We start from the raw sequence: 20692 nt of genomic DNA, 5'->3' as shown, positions 1-20692 counted from the left end.
ATTTTATTATATTGTCAATATTTAATCAGAGTATAATGAGAGAAAAAGCGCGATACTGTGGAATTGCCCAAATTGGCGACAGTGCCAGAATATGTATTAAAAGACTGTTGGAGGATCTCTATTCTAGTGTCGGTTGTCATTACAGCGAAGGATATGCCAAAACGTGTGACGACATAGACAAAGCTTTTGAAGACAATTATATTGAAGCAAAGTTCTGCCATTGCTTTTGGTATTTGTTCAACACATTCGCAGCAGTCGGTTAGCGGGAGATGATCTATAAGATTATTATGATCCGGTAATGGCTCTACAACACCATCCTCTAGTTTACATTTCTTCACTTTGTTTCTTTTTCTTTTCACCTTCCTTCTTTTTATCTTTTTAGTTTTCCGTCCTATGGTCCCTTTTCTTTTCATTCACATTCTGCGTTTGCTTTTAATTTTTCTTCTCCTTTTCATGTTGCTTTTTCTTTTTCTTCGTTTTTCTTTACTTTTTCTATTCTTTTCTGCTAATTGTCGTTTGCGATCTTGGCGAGTGGCATGAGATATACTGTTTCTATAAAGGTTATCTATAATACCATCTTTTAAAGAAAGATATTCTTCATATGTCATGTTATCATGGTCCTCTTTTGTCCTAAAGACCTTACATGGATATGTTATAGAGGAGAGCTCTTCTTCGGGAACATCCTCTCCCCTACTTTGTAACATCCAGTCATTAAGCCCATATCCGTTATCCTGGTGATAATAAGGGCAGGCTACATCAGACTTGGTTTTTCTCAGATCCATGGCTAGTTTTTAACGGTCGTCCTTAGTTTTAGTAATAGTAATAGTTTTGTCAAGATTCTACAGAAAAAAGTCAAAAAAGTATAATACGTCAGAAATATGTAAAAGTCATATAGTATGTTGAAAAGAAAAAAAAAGAAAACTCAATTCAATACAAATTAATGAATATTTTACCCTGTTCTAAAGTTTTGCACCCTTAAAGAAAAACCCCTTCCTTACCAACTACTTCATATTATACCCTTTGTTAAGTGTTGCGTACATCAGGGTGTATCTCAAAGTATCTTGGTAACATAAAATAACTAAAATATGTAAGTTTATCAGAAAAGAAAAAACCTTGTTTATCTGAACAAGTGTTGCATACACCAAAGTGTGTTTAAAAGTATCTTAGTAACACAAGAAAAAGAGAAGAAAGCGTTAATGTTAACAAACATTGGATTGTTCCACTGAAATAATAAATAAATAATTTCAAAAAGTGCTCTTAAAAAGAACAAATGTATTCAGATAAAAGTATTTTGTTAGACTATTAAGTCCACGATGGTTATATTTAACCCCTAACCCATTTGTATTATATGTTTGTAGTCCTAATAAAGCCAGAGTCACCTGAATTCATTTTGTCTCCAGACCTTTTTTACATTTTGTAACAATCTTAAAACATTTGTGGTTTGACTCTTTTTAAAAAAGTTCTTTTTCATCTATCATTTTCAACCAAGCAGCAAGAGGTCAAATGTAAGAACAAGTAATAGTTTGTCACGATTTTACGGGAAATAGTCAGAGCGCGATGTCACATCTTAAAGACAGCTTGAACTGGATAAATGGTTAGTCTTTTTCAAACATATCTTACGTTCTGCATGTTAGTATATCTGGCCCATCGATTTAGACCCTACTGCCCTAGACGCATGCCCTCAATAGGGTAGTCACGCTTTGGGAAGAGGTGTTTCATTTCACAGATCCACCTTGATTGTTGTTGTGATGGCTGAAGGAAGATGACACCGTGTTTATGTATGACATGCAAAATATCTTGAAGTCCTACAAAAAAAAAAAGGGTACAAGTATATTGTGTTGAAAATATCGCAAAAAGTCGTAATATTGTATAATGTATTAGTTGAATGTTGTATTTTTGCTAGCAATCACTATGTAGTTTTTTCAAAAATATAATGGAAAAAAAAAAGCGAGAAAGACAAAAACAAAATACGTTGAAAAGGGGATGAGTATGTCTGGCTCTCGGGGGGTTGGTGTGTTAAGAGTCACAGTCTTAAAGAAAATCTGCTCAGAAAAAGTACTTAACTTTCTACCAGTTGTAAAGTTGTCATACATAAAAAACGCTATCAAAAAAGTAAGAGACTTACTGTTCCTTTGTGAGAGAATTACACACAAATCTGCCGAGTGTCTGTAAAAAGTCTTAAAAATCACAAAACCTGCCTTTTAGAGAAACAGTCTTTTAAAAAAAAAGATATGATCATTAAGATCTTTAAACTATTAAAACCCTCTTCAAAAGAGACTTCCCCTTCACTGTCCTGCTTCATTGTAGGATTTCTGCCATGTCTCTACTTCAGTTTAACCATCTCTGTTATTATGTGATGGAATACTAGATAAATAAGTAATTAGATACCTTACCGTTACTGCGCTCATAAAGAATGATAAGAATAAGAATAATGCGTATTGAACTGGTTTAATTAATTAGTGATTTTATTTAAGGTAATTAGTTAGAAGCCCTATTTTATCAGTATGTCTGCACAGCAGTTACAATGGTCAAACTACATTAACACAGAATTGTCCCCATTCTTTCTTTAATAGTTACTAACATTAGATATTTTTAATGAGATATGGACCGCAAAACAAAAGATATCCCTGGTTTTCATTTAAAAAATCAAGTCACTGAGTGCAAATAGTTGCTTATTTTGTTATGATATGATGATGTGAATTACTGTTCAAATTAGTTAATGAAATAATCGTTTGGTTATTTTATGCATAGCCTAATGTTACATTTATGTGCTTAAGAATGCCTTCAAGACAGAGGAGACTGAAGCATATCTTCAGCTGTAGGCGTCTGAACCCGGCATACAAACTGTATTCGTTTCTTGATTGGAGCACCCAACGGATGTCTGTAAGTTGTCACCGGTGTCTCGCTGATTAAACTCATATCAAGACGTCTCTTGGCCATTTTCTCTCGACTTGAAAAATATTTAAGAGTGACGCTGGCTTTTTTATTTAACCAACCTCTAACGGGGAAGGGGTGAGGGGTGAGGAAAGTGTGTGTGTGTGTGTGTGTGTGTGTGTGTGTGTGTGTGTGTGTGTGTGTGTGTGTGTGTGTGTGTGTGTGTGTGTGTGTGTGTGTGTGTGTGTGTGTGTGTGTGTGTGTGTGTGTGTGTGTGTGTTCCTCCCCCCGACCACCATATGCTCTCTCCCTTCATGGTTGCGTGTAGATCTCGGGAAGACACCAGAGTTAACACAGCCCAATCTGTTGAGGTCAGTGTATATCAAGTCACTGAATGCAAGTAGTTGCCTTAGCTTATTTTGTTATGAGATGATGATGATGTGAATTACTGTTCAAATTAGTTAATGAAATAATCGTTTGGTTATTTTATGCATAGCCTAATGTTACATTTATGTGCTTAAGAATGCCTTCAAGACAGAGGAGACTGAAGCATATCTTCGGCTGCAGGCGGTGTGTGTGTGTGTGTGTGTGTGTGTGTGTGTGTGTGTGTGTGTGTGTGTGTGTGTGTGTGTGTGTGTGTGTGTGTGTGTGTGTGTGTGTGTGTGTGTGTGTGTGTGTGTGTGTGTGTGTGTGTGTGTGTGTGTGTGTGTGTGTGTGTGTGTGTGTTCCTCCCCCGACCACCATATGCTCTCTCCCTTCATGTCCTGACTTGTAGGGTTAGGGTTAGGGAATGTTCGCAAAAACAGAGAGGTTTAAATATGTGTTTTTTAGATGCTTTTACTTTTGATTAATTTCATGTTATTTGCAAGTATTTGTAAGTTACATTCGATACTATATACAGGATTAACCACACAGGAAGTGGTTAGGAGGCAGGACATATATCCTAGACATATTAATTGATTGAAAACAACGGCATTTTATTTTTCTCATTTTTTTAATTTTAATGTATTTTTTATTTTATTTTGTAAACCGGAAGCGGGGGCGGGACATCCGCCGGAAGCGGGGGCGGGACATCCGGTCGGACGAGGCGGGACTTCCGGTCGAACGAGGCGGGACTTCCGGTTTTCAAAATAAAAAGGCGGGACTTCCGGTCAAATAAGGCGGGACTTCCGGTCGAAAAGGGGCGGGGCGACATGTCACTTTTTCTGCATACTAATGAGATTGATATGGTATTTGTATCACTACTCTAGTGTTAGGAGCAGTGTGCTGCCATTTTGAACGGCGCCCGGGGTCACATGATAGTGAATGCGTTTTTTGAGTTTGTTAACAGATGTTTTCTGTTAGCTTTGCTGTTAAAAAAAGAAATAGCCCACATTTTCTTCCATTCAAGAATTTTCTTTAAAGTTTTTGGATTCTTTGTTTACCACGGTGGACAACGAGAAAAAAACCTTTGTTCTACAATTGAAGGTAATGCAAGATGAGTAATTGATAAACAATGGTCATTTTGTCGGTGAAATATCCAATTTAATGTCTTAATGTCACCACTCACAAATAAGCTATGTTATAAACATGAATATATACATATTCATTTGCTTATCTTAGCTTAGACCACATTTTCTAAATTGAAGCATTTCACATGTGACTGTTGCTGACAGCCATCGAGGAGGGGTTCCGTTTTAAACTTCATATGCCCTCATTTTTACTTTCCAGGCCAAATGTCTTTTTGCGTGCGAATGCTCAAAATGAAACCGGCAGCTCTTACCATCATGCGGCATCCTGCTGTGTGTTAACCTCAAAGACTGAAAGGGTTTCTGCAGAGCTAGACAGAGAGGTGAAAGAGATCAAAGAAGCCGATCTTTCTGAGAGTTATTCATGTGCTCTTCCTTTTGTTAATGTGGCAGACACTTTGAAATAGTTTTTAAAAGGCTACAGAATGTATTCTTCGCTATTGCCTAGGGATTTTATACTTGAATATAAATTAATGCTTCGAAGCAAAGAGCAGACAAAGAGAGGAAAAGTCAACACAGCTGAATAAGTTCAGATATCACAATACATAACACAAAAACCCATGTTATATAGCAAATCAATGAACTTTAGTTGTTGAGTCTCATGGCTGGAAATGAGAGAGAGAGGCTTAACACTGACAACAAGGCAGCTTTAACAAGGGCCTGATGAGGACAAGATGTCTGTGTGGTTATTACACGTTGCCCAAGATGTAGGGTTTGAGTTTGGCAGCCCTTTGCTCTTTTTGCCTCCCTGCTCAAGGTGCATTTTTATGAAATTAAGTTGAAATTCAGTTTTCATTCTGGTATTATTTGTTCAAGTACAAAATAGGTCTTAAATACATACACACATGCACAAACAGGACCTGTAAGGGAAACGTCTGCAGCCATGGAGAGTCAGGACTCAGAGAGACACGAGGAGAGTTGGAGCTTTGATGTCAAACACTGGTAGTTTATTACAAGGATACGGCCGGAGAACTCATATCACAAGTCACAGCAGCCAAAGGTTCTGACTGCACGGGTGGGTTGTCATGTTATTCTGATCAGCCTCGCATCTTGGTAGACCCTTTAACTAGTTTACAGAGAGTCAACCCACATGTTGGGGGAAGGTATACGTGAACACCTGGAGGCACTGAATCACTAATCTGACTCTTTGGTTCTGTGACCGAGAGTTGACCGGTCATAAAACTGGTAATGTTAACACTAGCTGAGACTTCCCATTCCTTAAGACAGATAACAGACTTAGGGTTCGTCGTAAATGTCAACAGGCAGAAAGGTTAAATATCTTAGGAGTAAGGAAGAATTATTCTTTGACACTTAGGAGTAAAACAGAAATATTCTCTAACAGGACCTATAGACATGCACTAATGAAGAGGTGTCAGAGCAAAAGGGCTGCCAGTATTCCGGCGCCGGCAGCAGTTGGGGGATCGATGCTTTGCTCAAGGACACCTTGTCAGTTCCTCCGAAGCACTTTTGTTACTTCCCTACGACCTTCAACGCTGCATTGTGCATGCTAGCGATTCTGCTTTTCTTTTGCACTGATAGGTCGCCAAACTTTGCTGCAATTTCCTGATGCAATTTCAGTCTCTTGCAGTTTATTCAATTCAGGTTACAAAACCAGTTCACATGAAGTGTAGGCAGCAGCACATGCTAGGTGGAAGCTAAAGAGAAGAAGCCCACGCAGGTTCTACAACACAGACTTGCTACAACTGCTCAAATAAATACCTTGTGTGGTCAATAGCAATGTTACCAGAGGTGCACTGAGGTATTTTAGATGTCATATTAGCTCAATATGAGACATCAGCAGAGCAATATATCGGGCAGACTCGATAGTCTACGTTCTAAAATGAGGCACGATAATCATGCTGTATTTTCTACATATGTATGTCTGACATTTAATGCTCTGTGTGTTTCAGTATGGAATTGTTCTGGATGCGGGCTCATCCCACACCTCCATGTACATCTACAAATGGCCGGCTGATAAGCAAAATGACACCGGTATAGTTACCCAGCACAGCGAGTGTCATGTGAAAGGTGAGCCAGTCGCTGAGAGAAGGGCGGCAAAACAGAAACCACATTACTTCTTAAAATGTGGTTTGCCTGGCAGTGACAAGATGAACGTCAGAATCTTGTTTTGATGTGCCTGAATTGACCCTTAAACTGCAGACGGTCTCCTGGTGCTGAAGACATTCTTACTTTCACTTATGTTGTCCAATGTATTTATCAGAATATTAAAGAAAACATTTCATAATGCTGGAGCTCTACTTCCTCAACATTGTCTGGCACATCTTAGTCATTGTTATTTCCTGTGTGTTTTCAGAGTTTCCTTAGAAACCCCAACTAGATCCTTTTTCGTGCAGGGCTTCCTTGTCCTGTGTTTAGAAAAGGTCAGACTGAGGCCTTTGTAAGAAGAACTACTTTCTTTTGCTGTCAAGGTGGAGGGATATCTAGCTATGCAGGTATCCGTGGTGGAGCAGCAGAAAGTCTGGACGACTGTCTGAACCAGGCTGTGAAGGATGTCCCCAAACCCAGGCACCACCAAACTCCCCTCTATCTGGGAGCCACTGCCGGCATGAGACTCTTGAAGTCAGTATAACTTTCTATAAGGACACGATGTGGCACTAATATGTATACCACATTCCTCATCAATTACGCATGAATAATAGATCTTGGAAGGATTAAACATAGTTTTATTCTCCATTGAACTCCCACCACTCTTTAATAGCGAAGTGAATGCCACAGAGTCCAAACAGGTACTGAAGGAAGTGGAAAAGAAAATGCGGTCTTACCCGTTCAAATTCAAAGAGGCAGCCATCCTGAGTGGACAGGAGGAGGGGGCGTACGGCTGGGTCACAGTCAACTACTTACTGGAAAACTTTGCTAAGGTGAGCGCATTTTCTGTTCAACAGAAGGAAGGTCATTGATGGACCTGATGCGCTCTTCAGAGTGCCATGTTCCTGTGTGCCAACTGAAAACATGTAGTGGGGGTTTTGAAGGGTGACGTAGGGGGCTGTTTTGAGATGCTTTTAAAAGGTGTTAGTATGCTAGAAAGTAGTTCGATTAGCGTGTCAATCCCACCTTAAAGGTGGCACACGTGTTTACAGCCGTCCCAAACGGGGTCTGTCCCCAAAATGATAATAATAGTAACTTGGATATATATAGCATATTTTAAGAAACCCAAGGATGCTTTACAATATGGATGAGGGAACAATAGCAGAAAACAGTAACAAGGACGAGAAATTAAGAAGATAAATAAACAAAATAAACAACGGCTGGTCATATTAATGTATAGGAGAGCGTTAACTGACAAACCAACTATTTACAAACACTTGCCGTATTTACAAGTGATCTACTCTGTGACACAGTGTTGGTAACTGCCAGTGTCCATTAAGACCACAGGCACTGGGAAGGTAAAGGTCCCATGTCATGCTTTTCCGGTTATTACCGGTCCCTTGTGTTATGAAGCTTTCTCTGCATGTGAACGTGTGCAGAGTCACAACCCCTCAAACCCTACACCCTGTAGCGAGTAAACTCTAACACAGTCTATGCTGCCCCAAAACGCCTCGTTGGACATTTCCAGGAGCTCCAACCAGGCGTTTAGGACAGAGAGTGAATACACATAGGGCCGCCTTAATGCACGGGCTGATGGGCTGAAGCCCAGGGGCCTACGGAGACTGGGGGCCTATCATGAGCCAATACAACTTTTTTTTTTTTTGAATAAACAAAGTATTGGCTTTCAGAATATGAAACTTTTATTTCTAAAATCACACGATGAATACATTTTTGAAGCTTGTAAAGGGAAGAAGACAGCTCTCCCTCGCCACTCTGCTGTTCTGCTGTTCCCCTCCCTCCGCTGAAATTATGAATGTAAGAGTATAGTAATCATAGATGACACGGCAGGGTCCGTTACAGTTTGTTTTCATCTGGTTTCAAATAAACAAAGTCTTGTCTTTCAGAATATTAAAAATGTTTCGGCAAATTCAGATGAGAAATACAACTTTGAAGCTTCGGCATAATTACAAGCGGAGAACGGAGTAACTTGACGTCACAGCAGGCACAACAACAGCCGGAGTTTCTCGTGAGGGTTTTCCCCGGGAAACAAACACAATACACACACACGCAAATATACACAAACATACACGCACACACACACACACACACACACACACACACACACACACACACACACACACACACACACACACACACACACACACACACACACACACACACACACACACACACACACACACACACACACACACACACACACACACACACACACACACACACACACACACACACACCGCCTGCAGCCGAAGATATGCTTCAGTCTCCTCTGTCTTGAAGGCATTCTTAAGCACATAAATGTAACATTAGGCTATGCATAAAATAACCAAACGATTATTTCATTAACTAATTTGAATCGATGGATTCCAGAGATGACTCCGAAACAGTCAGTGGGCACCACTCAACAGCCAATCAGAATGAGAATATGTTTCACATGTGACTTATTCAAAATGCGAGTGATTGAGTGACAGATGAAGGTTGTTTAGGAGAGAAAGTTTGAGAGTGGCGCTCGGGAAAGGAAATTGTTGAGGGAAAAGGAGTTTGGAGACAAGCAGCTATTACAAAACATGCCGAAGTTTACAGGTTATTTTAAACCTGTAGGCCGGGATGAGGAGGAAGGACAGATGAGTCCTGTACCGAGCGGCAGCGGGGCCTCGGAGCCAAGTAGGCCGTCTGGTTCTGATAGCGATGGAGTAGCGGGAGAGGAAGAACAGACAGGAGGGACATTATCTGTTGGAGGAGATGAGAGGACGACGAGGACTCGCTGTGTGGAGGGGAGCCAACGGCAACCGGACAGATACACGAGGGAGGCCCGATACGTCACTCATCTGGAGGAGAGGACCAGGCGCGCAGAGCAGAGTGGAGAAGTGCGATCACAGAGCCTGCCGAGGCTATACATGACTTTGATTTGTTGTTTAAATAGGGGGCCTACAAAGCCATCAGCCCCAGGGCCTGATGGCAGGTTAAGGCTGGCCTGCTATACAGAGATGCTGTATGAGAAACCAATGTGAGTTTGGAACATTGAACAATATAAATCTATTCTAGTAGACCTCAACAATGGAATTATGATCAGTAGAAATGGCCATGACATGGGACCTTTAAAGTCTATGCTAAGTTGAGTGTTGTTTCAATATCAGGAATCAGAAACAGAAACAGAAACAGGTTTATTGCCAGGTAGGTTCGCACATACTAGGAAGTTGACTTGGAGTCATGGTGCATACATAAAATATAAAAAACAAGAAATCTAATATTAAAAAAAAGATCTTTTACACCGTAATAAAATATAGTTAAATAGCAATACAAATACAAATAAAGCAGTAATTTACCTGGAAATAGAGGAGTATGAACATTGTGTGCATTAATGTAATGCATATAGTCTATGATGTGGCTGAGGTAAAGTGTCAGCTGGGGGGCCGGGCCTTGTTTAAGAGGCCGGTAGCGGAGGGGAAGAAGCTGTTCAGGTGGCGAGAGGTGGGGTGAACAGTTTGTGTCCAGGGAGGGGTCGGCCACTATCTTCCCTGCCCGCCTCAGGGTCCTGGAGGCGTGCAGGTCGTGGAGGGATGGCAGATTGCAGCCGATCGCCTTCTCTGCAGAGCGGATGACCCGCTGCAGCCTGATGCATGTTGGGATATGCTTAGTCCTGAATACAACTTGCAGATAGTGGTAACGTGTGTAAAGTGTGGGTTAACTGCATTATGTATACTTTTTTCCAACATAGAAGACATGGCTGCTACCTGGCTTTTGGTACGGACCACAGTCTATGGTACACAACCTTAGTTTAGTGTTAGCATACTGACATGCAAATTAGTTCTAAACAGAAATGACAGCTGAGGCCGATGGAAACAAACTTACAAAAGAGGTCAATCATCGTAATCCTGAGTCAGCCGAACATGTGAGGCAATGTCCTCTGTCCTCCCCGTTCACTCTAACAACTCCAATAAAGGCCGTTAAAAGTGGCAATAATTGAAAAGTCAGAGGTTCAATGTATTTAGGGTTCATCAGGGAAAATATTTTAATTATTTATATCAAATGTCATGGCAATTCATTTATCATTTATCATTCATGTATTCATGTGTCCACACATAGGGGCTTTGAGAGTTTCTATGGAAGTATTGTTATTTGGATGTTTGCCTCAGATTAAACTCTGTGCAGTGTTAGACATGTGTTATTGTCCTTCATCAATACAAATTGTTATGTCCTGACATGTCCTTTATTTCCCCTCAGTATGGTTTTGTTGGGCGTTGGCTGAATCCAGGAAGACAGACGATTGGAGCTTTGGATTTAGGCGGAGCTTCCACACAGATTGCCTTTGAGACGTCTGAAGAGGTGGAGGACAAAGATAATGTGATGGAGCTGAAGCTTTATGGACAAACCTACAGGCTATATACCCAGAGCTTCCTGTGCTATGGCCAAGACCAGTTCCTGCGCAAACTGCTGGCTCTTCTAATCAAGGTACTATAAAAAAAAGGTTACTTATGGCTATTTCTTTGAAACATCAAGACTTCATGACTTTGATCGAGATCAGCTGAATGAAAACTCTCCTGGACCTTATACTAAGGCACTGTGTATTCCCTGCAGTACAGTTTGGCATTATTAGTAAGGCTAAGTCATGTATTGCAGCGAGTAAGACGAAAGGATTAATACAACTCTACACGTATGTACTTCTAATATGATGCTGGTGCCAGCTGAGCAGACATAATGGCTGGGGGGGGACAGGTGGCCAGGTACCAATCCAAGGTAACAGAATCCAGATTCCACACCTGTGCCTTTCAGGAGTGTCCCCTTGTTACCAAGCAATGTCCCACTTTATGACAAGACTAAATGATTATCTTTTTACTGAAATACGTAATATATGGTAAATGATACCACTGTTAGTGCGGGTTGATTAAGTCCTTCCCCGTTCTACCGGCTTACTTTGAATAATACTATTCATCATATGCAGCATCTTCAATTTTTTATTGGAGGAAGATTTCACTTTCTTCTGTTTTGCATCATTCAGACTGAAGGTGTGAAGCCCCAGGTGTCCCATCCCTGCTACCCACAGCAGTTCACCACATCTGTGAAGCTGGGGCCGGATGTCTTTGATTCTCCCTGCACTCAGAGCTACAAACCAGCCAACTTTGACCCCCAGAGGTCGGTACGAGTAGTGGGGACAGGAGACTACAGGAGCTGCCTGGACAATGTACAAAAGCTGTTCTCCTTCGAGAACTGCTCTTACTCCAAGTGCTCCTTTAATGGAGTCTTCCAGCCCAGCGTGAGAGGAAGCTTTATGGTGAGTGAGCCTCGAGTGAGACAGCAGGTGCAAAGTAAAACTATATCTTTAAGTTTGTGGCATTATTGGCTTGACAGTGTGCCATCTTCTCCACAGGCATTCTCTGCCTTCTTCTTCACTCAGACCTATATCAACAGCCTCTCCAACATCTCCATCACCTCCCCCAGTCGACTGAAGGAGGCCATTCAACTGGTCTGCAACATGACCATCTCTGAGGTACTCTCTCTCTCTCTGAGCCCAGCCAATAAAAACAAGTTCATGTTGAAACCCACCAGATAGATCTAATTTAAACCCCAAAACCTTTATGTTATCTGCCTTTCATTTCAATATTCTCGAAATGCTGGACAACATTACGAATAAGATTGGACTAACACAATCAACATCTTATCTCCATTCATAGATGACAGCAAAGTTCAAGCAGAAAGAGAAGTACATGAAGAATGTCTGCGCCGTCTCCAATTTCGTCCAGGTCCTCTTACTGCAGGGCTACGGTTTTGATAACCACTCCCTTCCGTCCATCTCTTTTGAGAAAAAGGTCAGGAGTAAAAGGAAATAAATGACTTTGTATTTTCCATTCGTTGGAATCGAGTCTGGGTTGAAATGAATATAACCCATGTACTGCTGTAAATGTCCCCTCTGTGTGACTAACAAAGGTCACCTGATTCTGATTCTGTACCTGAATCAGTCTCCTTGTATCAGTGGTCCTCTTCTGTCTTTCAGGCAGGGGGAGCCTCAGTAGGCTGGGCTCTGGGGTTCATGCTGAGTCTGAGCAGTATGGTCCCAGCAGAGAGACTCGGGCTGATGAAGGCTCTGCCCCCAGGGCCCTGGGCTGGCATTCTTTTCCTCTTCATCACCCTCCTCCTCATTGCACTGGGATACCTTCTGATGATCTACAGAAGCAGAAAGACTAAAGAAGGGATGGTGTAAGAGCATGGGGGCACACCTCCCAGTCCAATTCTTACTCTCTTAGAGTATAGACATGTCCGTCCAAAGCTTTCAATGTCTTGGCAACAAAAAAAATCTTTGTTACACTGTTGTTTTTGTGCATTAAGCTGAAATCACTAAACATTTTGTCTGCACAATTATATTTTCAAATCTTCTACTTTTCCACTTGCTTGTGGAGAACTGCTTTGGTGTGTGTACAATTAAACAACAGAATAAACCATGCTTTTCTATGATTCATGATATAATAGTACACCCACTTACATGAGCACATTAGGCAGCAGCCTACTTTCTCTGTGTTCTCGACAGAAACAGCCCACACACACGTGCTGCAGAAGAGGCAACACTGACTGATATCATTGCAAACATTGCAAGTATATTATAAATATGTCACCCTTTAGTTTTTGTTCACATACAATGCTCCCCTCCAACACATTTTTTTTTTTTAAACTATGAGCCATCTACTGAAAGAATGCATTAAAAATAATAGTTTAATGTAGTTTACTACAACAACGCTGTTTAGAATAAGCAACAATTGACTCATTTAAAGTTCAGCATAATTGAGTATTTGTTTCCCTCGGAGAATAAAAGGACAATCAATCAATTGCTTTGATCATTTCTAGCAATAAAATGTAAAGCGTGTACTTGTAATAGTAGTTGGAATATGTATCAGAGAACAGGGATACCAAATGAAGGGACTAGGTCTCACAGGAAAGCGACATGGTAAAAAAAACATTTAATAAAAAAGTAGCAGGAGGAGAAATAACACATTGGAGTGTAGTGGAAGTGGATCATGCAGTATGCTTGGTTGTTATTATTATTATTAGTCAGTCAACTTTATTGTCAATCCTCTGTGTGTGATACAAAGGGGGAGATCGGAATTCTGTGTTATCACAATCCCAATAATAATAACAATAACTCCCCCCCATTCTTCAAGACGCGTAGTGGCGGGTATTTACGCACTTAAAGCCCGCTGGACCGAGAGAGGCGACCAGGTAACCGGCAACCCCCCTGAACCACGGAAGTGCTAATAATAATAATTCCTTACATTTATTATAGCGCTTTTTCAATGACTCAAAGCGCTTTACATATACACACATTACACATATATCTACATGCAATAGTCACTGTGGACAATACCCACAGGAGCAAGTTCAGGTGAAGTGTCTTGCCCAAGGACACACCTTTACAGACGGAGCAGCGGCGGGTTTCACCCCTTGATCTGATGATCATTGCACAGCGCACTGCGCCACACCGTCCATCTTCACGCCTCGAGGTCATCGAGGCGCTTTTACAAGTACACATTGGTGTCATACATGTACTGTGGACAATACCCACAGGAGCAAATCCGGGTGAAGTGTCTTGTCCAAGGACACAACGGCCTGACGCAGGGGCCGCAGGAGCGGGTTTCGAACTGGAGTTCCGCAGCACCCCCTTGATCTGATGATCAGATGCACAGACCACTGCGCCACCCGAGCAAGTTTAGGGAAAGGGGAAAGTGAAGCTCTAACCGCCGTACCCCAACACTATCAAGGCCCCTCCAGACGAAACCCAAAGGGGAAACGCCTCTTGAACCTACCAGGGGACACACCCCTACAGTATTGTATAAACAGGCGGGACACCACTACCTCCTATGTTTCAGCGAATATTAAGAAAAAAACAGACGACAGCTACACTCTAAAAAATGCTGGGTTATTTCTATAAACACATTGCTGGGTTGATTTGGCTGGGTCATAAGTATGGGTTATGTGGGTACTGTAAACACACTGGTGGGTTGTTCACGCTGGGTCAAAGGGGTTATTAGGGCTGCAATTGCAGTTGAACACCTGCCTGGGTTATTTTTAACCCAGAGGTTGCTTTGTTCATTTTCCCACTTCTGAATCATTCTGGAACCATCTTTTTTGTCATTTCTCACAACACAAGGTATGTAACCTATATTTTATCACTATATTTTACCTATATTTATATAATTATACAATTCTATAACTTGTTGAATCACTAGTAAGTGCTTTTGAAAAACCACTAATCAGCCAGTGATTTCACAGAATCACCAGTGTTCTTGCAAAACCACTGATTTCTCACATTCACTGTGACATATAGGCTACAGTATGTACACTGAACAAACATATAAATGCAACACTTTTGTTTTTGCTCCCATTGTTCATGAGATGAACTCAAAGATCTAAAACATTTTCTTTATACACAAAATAACCATTTCTCTCAAATATTGTTCACAAATCTGAAAAAATCTGTGATAGTGAGCACTTCTCCTTTGCCGAGATAATCCATCCCACCTCACAGGTGTGGCATATCAAGATGCTGATTAGACAGCATAGTTATTGCACAGGTGTGCCTTAGGCTGGCCACAATAAAAGGCCACTCTGAAACGTGCAGTTTTATCACACAGCACAATGCCACAGATGTTGCAAGTTTTGAGGGAGCACGCAATTGGCATGCTGACAGCAGGAATGTCCACCAGAGCTGTTGCCCGTGAATTGAATGTTCATTTCTCTACCATAAGCCGTCTCCAAAGGCGTTTCAGAGAATTTGGCAGTACATCCAACCGGCCTCACAACCGCAGACCACGTGTAACCACACCAGCCCAGGACCTCCACATCCAGCATGTTCACCTCCAAGATCGTCTGAGACCAGCCACTCGGACAGCTGCTGCAACAATCGGTTTGCATAACCAAAGAATTTCTGCACAAACTGTCAGAAACCGTCTCAGGGAAGCTCATCTGCATGCTCGTCGTCCTCATCGGGGTCTCCACCTGACTCCGGTTCGTCGTCGTAACCGACTTGAGTGGGCAAATGCTCACATTCGATGGCGTCTGGCACGTTGGAGAGGTGTTCTCTTCACGGACGAATCCCGGTTTTCACTGTTCAGGGCAGATGGCAGACAGCGTGTGTGGCGTCGTGTGGGTGAGCGGTTTTCTGATGTCAATGTTGTGAATCGAGTGGCCCATGGTGGTGGTGGGGTTATGGTATGGGCAGGCGTATGCTATGGACGACGAACACAGGTGCATTTTATTGATGGCATTGTGAATGCACAGAGATACCGTGACGAGATCCTGAGGCCCATTGTTGTGCCATTCATCCACGACCATCACCTCATGTTGCAGCATGTTGATGCACGGCCCCATGTTGCAGCATGATAATGCACGGCCCCATGTTGCAAGGATCTGTACACAATTCCTGGAGGCTGAAAACATCCCAGTTCTTGCATGGCCAGCATACTCACCGGACATGTCACCCATTGAGCATGTTTGGGATGCTCTGGATCGGCGTATACGACAGCGTGTTCCAGTTCCTGCCAATATCCAGCAACTTGGCACAGCCATTGAAGAGGAGTGGACCAACATTCCGCACAAAAGTGTTGCATTTATATTTTTGTTCAGTGTATGAATCACAATCGGTGTGCACACCAGATTGGAGGCAGCAGCTTGTCCATTTGAAGGGTTGGAATTCAAACGGATGTAGTATTTTGTAAAGTCAGGCAACTTAATTGACCCTGTAGAGGAGGCGTTCAGTGTCTTTTGTGCAGTGCTACTGGGACAGTTAGACCGGCTTTACTTCAAGATAACATTTCACACCGTATGTACTGTAGTTGGGTGGAAACCTTAAAAAGTATATGAAAAAACATTATTTTTCAGGGATTTTTAAAAAAAAAAATATTCTGTATACAGTGTTCAACCACTTTGGGTCATATTGGTAATAGTACTCAAACATTTTTACTGAATCTGTCTGATGCTGGTCTGACGTCATCACGTATGTGCTCCGCCCCCGACGTGCCTAGACGTTCTATGGTTATTTCCCTCTTTATTATGAACGCGCATCTAACCCACGGGACGTTCAAGTTACGTGTTCAGCACTATGCGTTTGTCTTTACCCATGGATGCACAATAACAACGGACCATATCGCCTTACTGCCAGCCCACGGAGCTGTAATAATGGCAACCCAGTCTCACGGCATTTCGTGTTCACCAACACGATTTTTAATCTATTGATTCGTGTTCACCATCACGATTTGCCCCTTTTTTTCGTGTTGCACAGGACGATTTTAAAAGCAATGTATTTCTACTGGTAACGTGTTTCGTGCCTGCAGGCTGCAGCACGTCTTTTTCTCCGGTCGGGTCGTGGAAGACCGGAAGCTGTGTGGTTCATAAAAACATGTTCTTACTCAATATCAAGCCACAATTATTGCTTTTATTTTAAATCGTATAATTTCAGACTTTTGTTGCCGTCTGTGAGGAAAATAAACGGGGCTCAGAGCCTCAGGATACTGAAATCTGTATTTAAAAAAAAAAAAATGTCCTTCTAATTTGTTATTCTTTTCAAAATAACACACTGTTATTTACTCACCAATAACACACAATTATCCTTGCTTTTATTTATTGGTTTAATTCCATAACCTCGGGCTTTTTTGGTGTCCGTCAGGAACTGAATTTCAAAATAAAAATAACCGGAAACAGACGTAGGCCTATAAGGGACATTTCGAGCATCATTGCGATTGTCAACATTTCTGAGTTTAGGATGGCCGAAGACACTACACTACCCATAATCCCCAGCTATCGTGTAGGACTACAGTTCCCGTAAGGATACCAGAGCGTCAAACAGCTGTGTGAAATGGAACTAAACCACGCCAGAATATCCAAAACTGGAATCGAACACCCCCCCAGAACTACACATGCTGGCTATTGTGTTTCGCAAAATGTTCTATGGGACGTCTCTACTGAACGTTTTCGTTTTTCCCACAATTAGAAGTTGCCATTATTAAACACATTGGTGTTATCAAAACATATAATTAATAAATGGGTGAAAATCGCTTGTGTCCATAATGCGCAGCATTATATTAATGCCGTATACCCACATGACAGCTCATTGCTACTTTGTAATTCTACTCCACTACAATTCAGAGGTTAACCTGGTATTTTTACTCCACTGCATTTATTTGAGTTACTTTGCAGATTCTGATTAATTATGTGAAATATAAACAACCCTTAAATCAGACTTTAGTTACACCTGAGTAAAATTCAGGTAAGGTGATTGTCAAGTGCCAACAATCAGGAGAGATATTTGATAGTTGGTGCTTGAGAAGACTAAACATGTATCTGCAATTGACATGAATGGAAACAAGTAATCAAGTATATTCATTACTCGTTATTCTCTACTAATAGTTCATTAAAGACTGTATATTATGGCTATTTTGCACATCCCTTTCAAGATTTTCAAAGGTTTATTGACATATCATATACACAACTATGGTGTAGTTATGCAATGAATGAAAAACTTGGGTCACAGGTTCCTCAACAGTGCATTACAAGACATCTATCAATATGTGTGTACCTCCACCATTAAACTGTCATATTCTGCACATTTCTTATTCTATCTACATACATAAGAGTATAATTAATGTGTATAACATCAGTTAAAATAAGTGCTTCAACATAGTTAACATTGCAGGAAAGCAATATATTAGACGTTAATTACTTTGTCAGGCTTAATATTTAATGTTTAAATAAAGGTTAATCCGTTTTTCTGTTTTGCACCTCCTCCTATTAATATCTGTGTACATCCTGCATTAAACTGTTTTATTGTAGAGATCACTTATAGTATCTTCTTGATTTTTTATATTCTATATTTCTATATTTATACTTTCCCCCTATGAAAGTATGTACTCTTAATATTTTTTTAATCAAATATAACACATAAAAACAATAATTCAATAACGTGCTTTAACCACTAGGAGGTGCACACAAGGTGCACACAGCCATAATAACTTTGTATTATTAGTGTGTATGTACAACATCTGAAGATGTATAGTTTTATGCATGCTTTCACATCATTTTACAGCATATTGCTATACTATTTCAGACTCAGTATTTACATTCTTACATTCAAAGAAAATCAGTAATATCTTTGAAAACTACAGTCCTTTTTTATCAGCTGTGCACCGTTATGGTGTAAATATAACCTATCTATGAATTAGATCAAATGTAAAAGTGTGAAGAGAAATTGAAGATGTTGTTTAGTTGTTGATATATTTATGATCCACGTCAAGTATTCAGTTTCGGCGCCATTTCTTCCAGTTTTTCCAAAGGTCTTCTCATCAGGGCTCTCTAAATAAAGAACTACGGCAGATCTGTAATATGTAATGCAGCCGAACCGTGTATTACAATGCCGTTATGTGATGACTTTCAAAGAGAAAAGCAAGAGCACTCGGAATTAAGTATTATTTTTAGGGCTGTCAAACGATTACAATTTTTAATCAGATTAATCACAGCTTAAAAATTAATTAATCATGATTAATCACCATTCGAACTATGTCCAAAATATGCCATTTATTTATGTATATTGTTGTGGGAATGGAAAGATAAATGAAAGCAGGCGGATATATCCATTTAACATACAGTATCTATGTTTATTATAAAAAAAATTCTGTGTGTCAAAATGAAAGACAGCCCACACACCTATCAATCATCAAACCGTGGGGTCTTAATTCATTACGTGTTGATTTCTATCAACGGGGGAGTACTTCAGGAAAGTCGACAGAGGGGGGGCTAGTGGAGTACTTCGTGACCACAGAGTGTGAACGTTGTGATCAGCTGTTTTAGCACAGTTCTCCAGTGAAGGGGGGGGGGGGAAGTTTCCCTCTGCAGCCGGTTGGCGTAGTTTTGGCACAGTTCCGTTGTACAGACCGACGTTAACAGCAGCCCTGTCTGTGCACACGGAGACCGACTCTGTCGTCCGGTGATCTAACCGCCTTCTGGAAAAGCTTCACAAGTACGTCGGTACGCAAATGCGCTTTGTGACACAAGTGACGGTACGCATTTCAGATTACGCACATAACCTGCGTACCAGTTATGTGCACCCCTGTACCGGAGCCATATTATTACTATTATATGGCTCTGCCCTGTACTACAGCAAGAGTATTCTCCGTCGGGACTTCCTGCAACAACACCACGCCGTTATCAAAGATGTTCTATTGAGAAGACGATCACTACGTGACAAAAGTTTTCAAAGCCGTGGCTACTGAAATCAATCTTACTAACTGCTGTCTGTGCAATTTACTCCGCGCGAGTTGGCAGACTTTATTTTGCTTACTTTAACATCATTTTTCATGGTGGGGCTAAGCCATTTCTTGGTATGGGTGTAGCCTACCCCAGCCATACCCTGGCGCTGCCACTGGTGGCACGTATGGGGCGGGCCATTCTGCACATGCGTTAAATGCGTTAAATATTTTAACGCAATTAATTCAAAAAATTAATTACCGCCGTTAACGCGATAATTTTGACAGCACTAATTATTTTATACTTTTAAAATGTTTTCCGGATTTCATATAATATAAACACCAAATCCCAGCATGCATTGCGGCTAACACATCCAATCAGCGAGCTTAAAACATAGCTGAGGATCTTGGGTAATCGCTCGAAATGCCTACGTCTGTTTTCTGTTATATTTATTTTGAAATTCAGTTCCTGACGGACGCCAAAAAAGCCCGAGATTATGGAATTAAACCAATAAATAAAAGCAAGATTAATTGTGTGTTATTGGTGAGTAAATAACAGTGTGTTATTTTGAAAAGAATAACAAATTAGAAGGAGAAAAAGATTTAAAAAATACAGATTTCAGTATCCTGAGGCTCTGAGCCCCATTTATTTTCCTCACAGACGACAACAAAAGTCCGAAATTATACGATTTAAAATAAAAGCAATAACTGTGGCTTGATATTGAGTAAGAACATGTTTTTATGAACCACACAGCTTCCGGTCTTCCACGACCCGACCGGAGAAAAAGACGTGCTGCAGCCTGCAGGCACGAAACACACTAGGCTTGTTTGAGACAAGCAAAACCTGCGCAGACCTGCGCAGTTGCGATTGTCGAGAACTTTCAAGATGGCTGAGTGAGAAGCAGCAACCTTGCAGGTGTAGGGCTGAAGTCGAATAGTCCATTTAGCTTAGGAACCTTCCTAAAGGAGTGAAATGACCCGGAAGTCCCTCAGTGGCAGCCATGATAAGTGCCGTTCGAATTC

General features: G+C 41.1%; 1 protein-coding gene across 1 annotated transcript; it reads left to right on the top strand.

Annotated features, from left to right (window-relative positions):
- Nucleotides 1–6297: 6297 nt before the first annotated feature.
- LOC117452528 (ectonucleoside triphosphate diphosphohydrolase 2-like) lies at nucleotides 6298–12885 on the top strand. Its single transcript, XM_034091219.1, has 8 exons — nucleotides 6298–6410; nucleotides 6812–6962; nucleotides 7102–7261; nucleotides 10671–10898; nucleotides 11446–11718; nucleotides 11815–11934; nucleotides 12119–12253; nucleotides 12439–12885. The coding sequence occupies exons 1-8, from the start codon at nucleotides 6332–6334 to the stop codon at nucleotides 12643–12645; spliced, it is 1353 nt and encodes a 450-aa protein (XP_033947110.1). The 5' UTR covers nucleotides 6298–6331; the 3' UTR covers nucleotides 12646–12885.
- The last annotated feature ends 7807 nt before the right edge of the window (nucleotides 12886–20692 follow it).

This window comes from Pseudochaenichthys georgianus, chromosome 9 (genome assembly GCF_902827115.2).
Source record: "Pseudochaenichthys georgianus chromosome 9, fPseGeo1.2, whole genome shotgun sequence".
In the NCBI taxonomy this organism is placed as follows: Eukaryota; Metazoa; Chordata; class Actinopteri; order Perciformes; family Channichthyidae; genus Pseudochaenichthys; species Pseudochaenichthys georgianus.
This window is presented reverse-complemented; position numbering and strand designations above follow the sequence as displayed.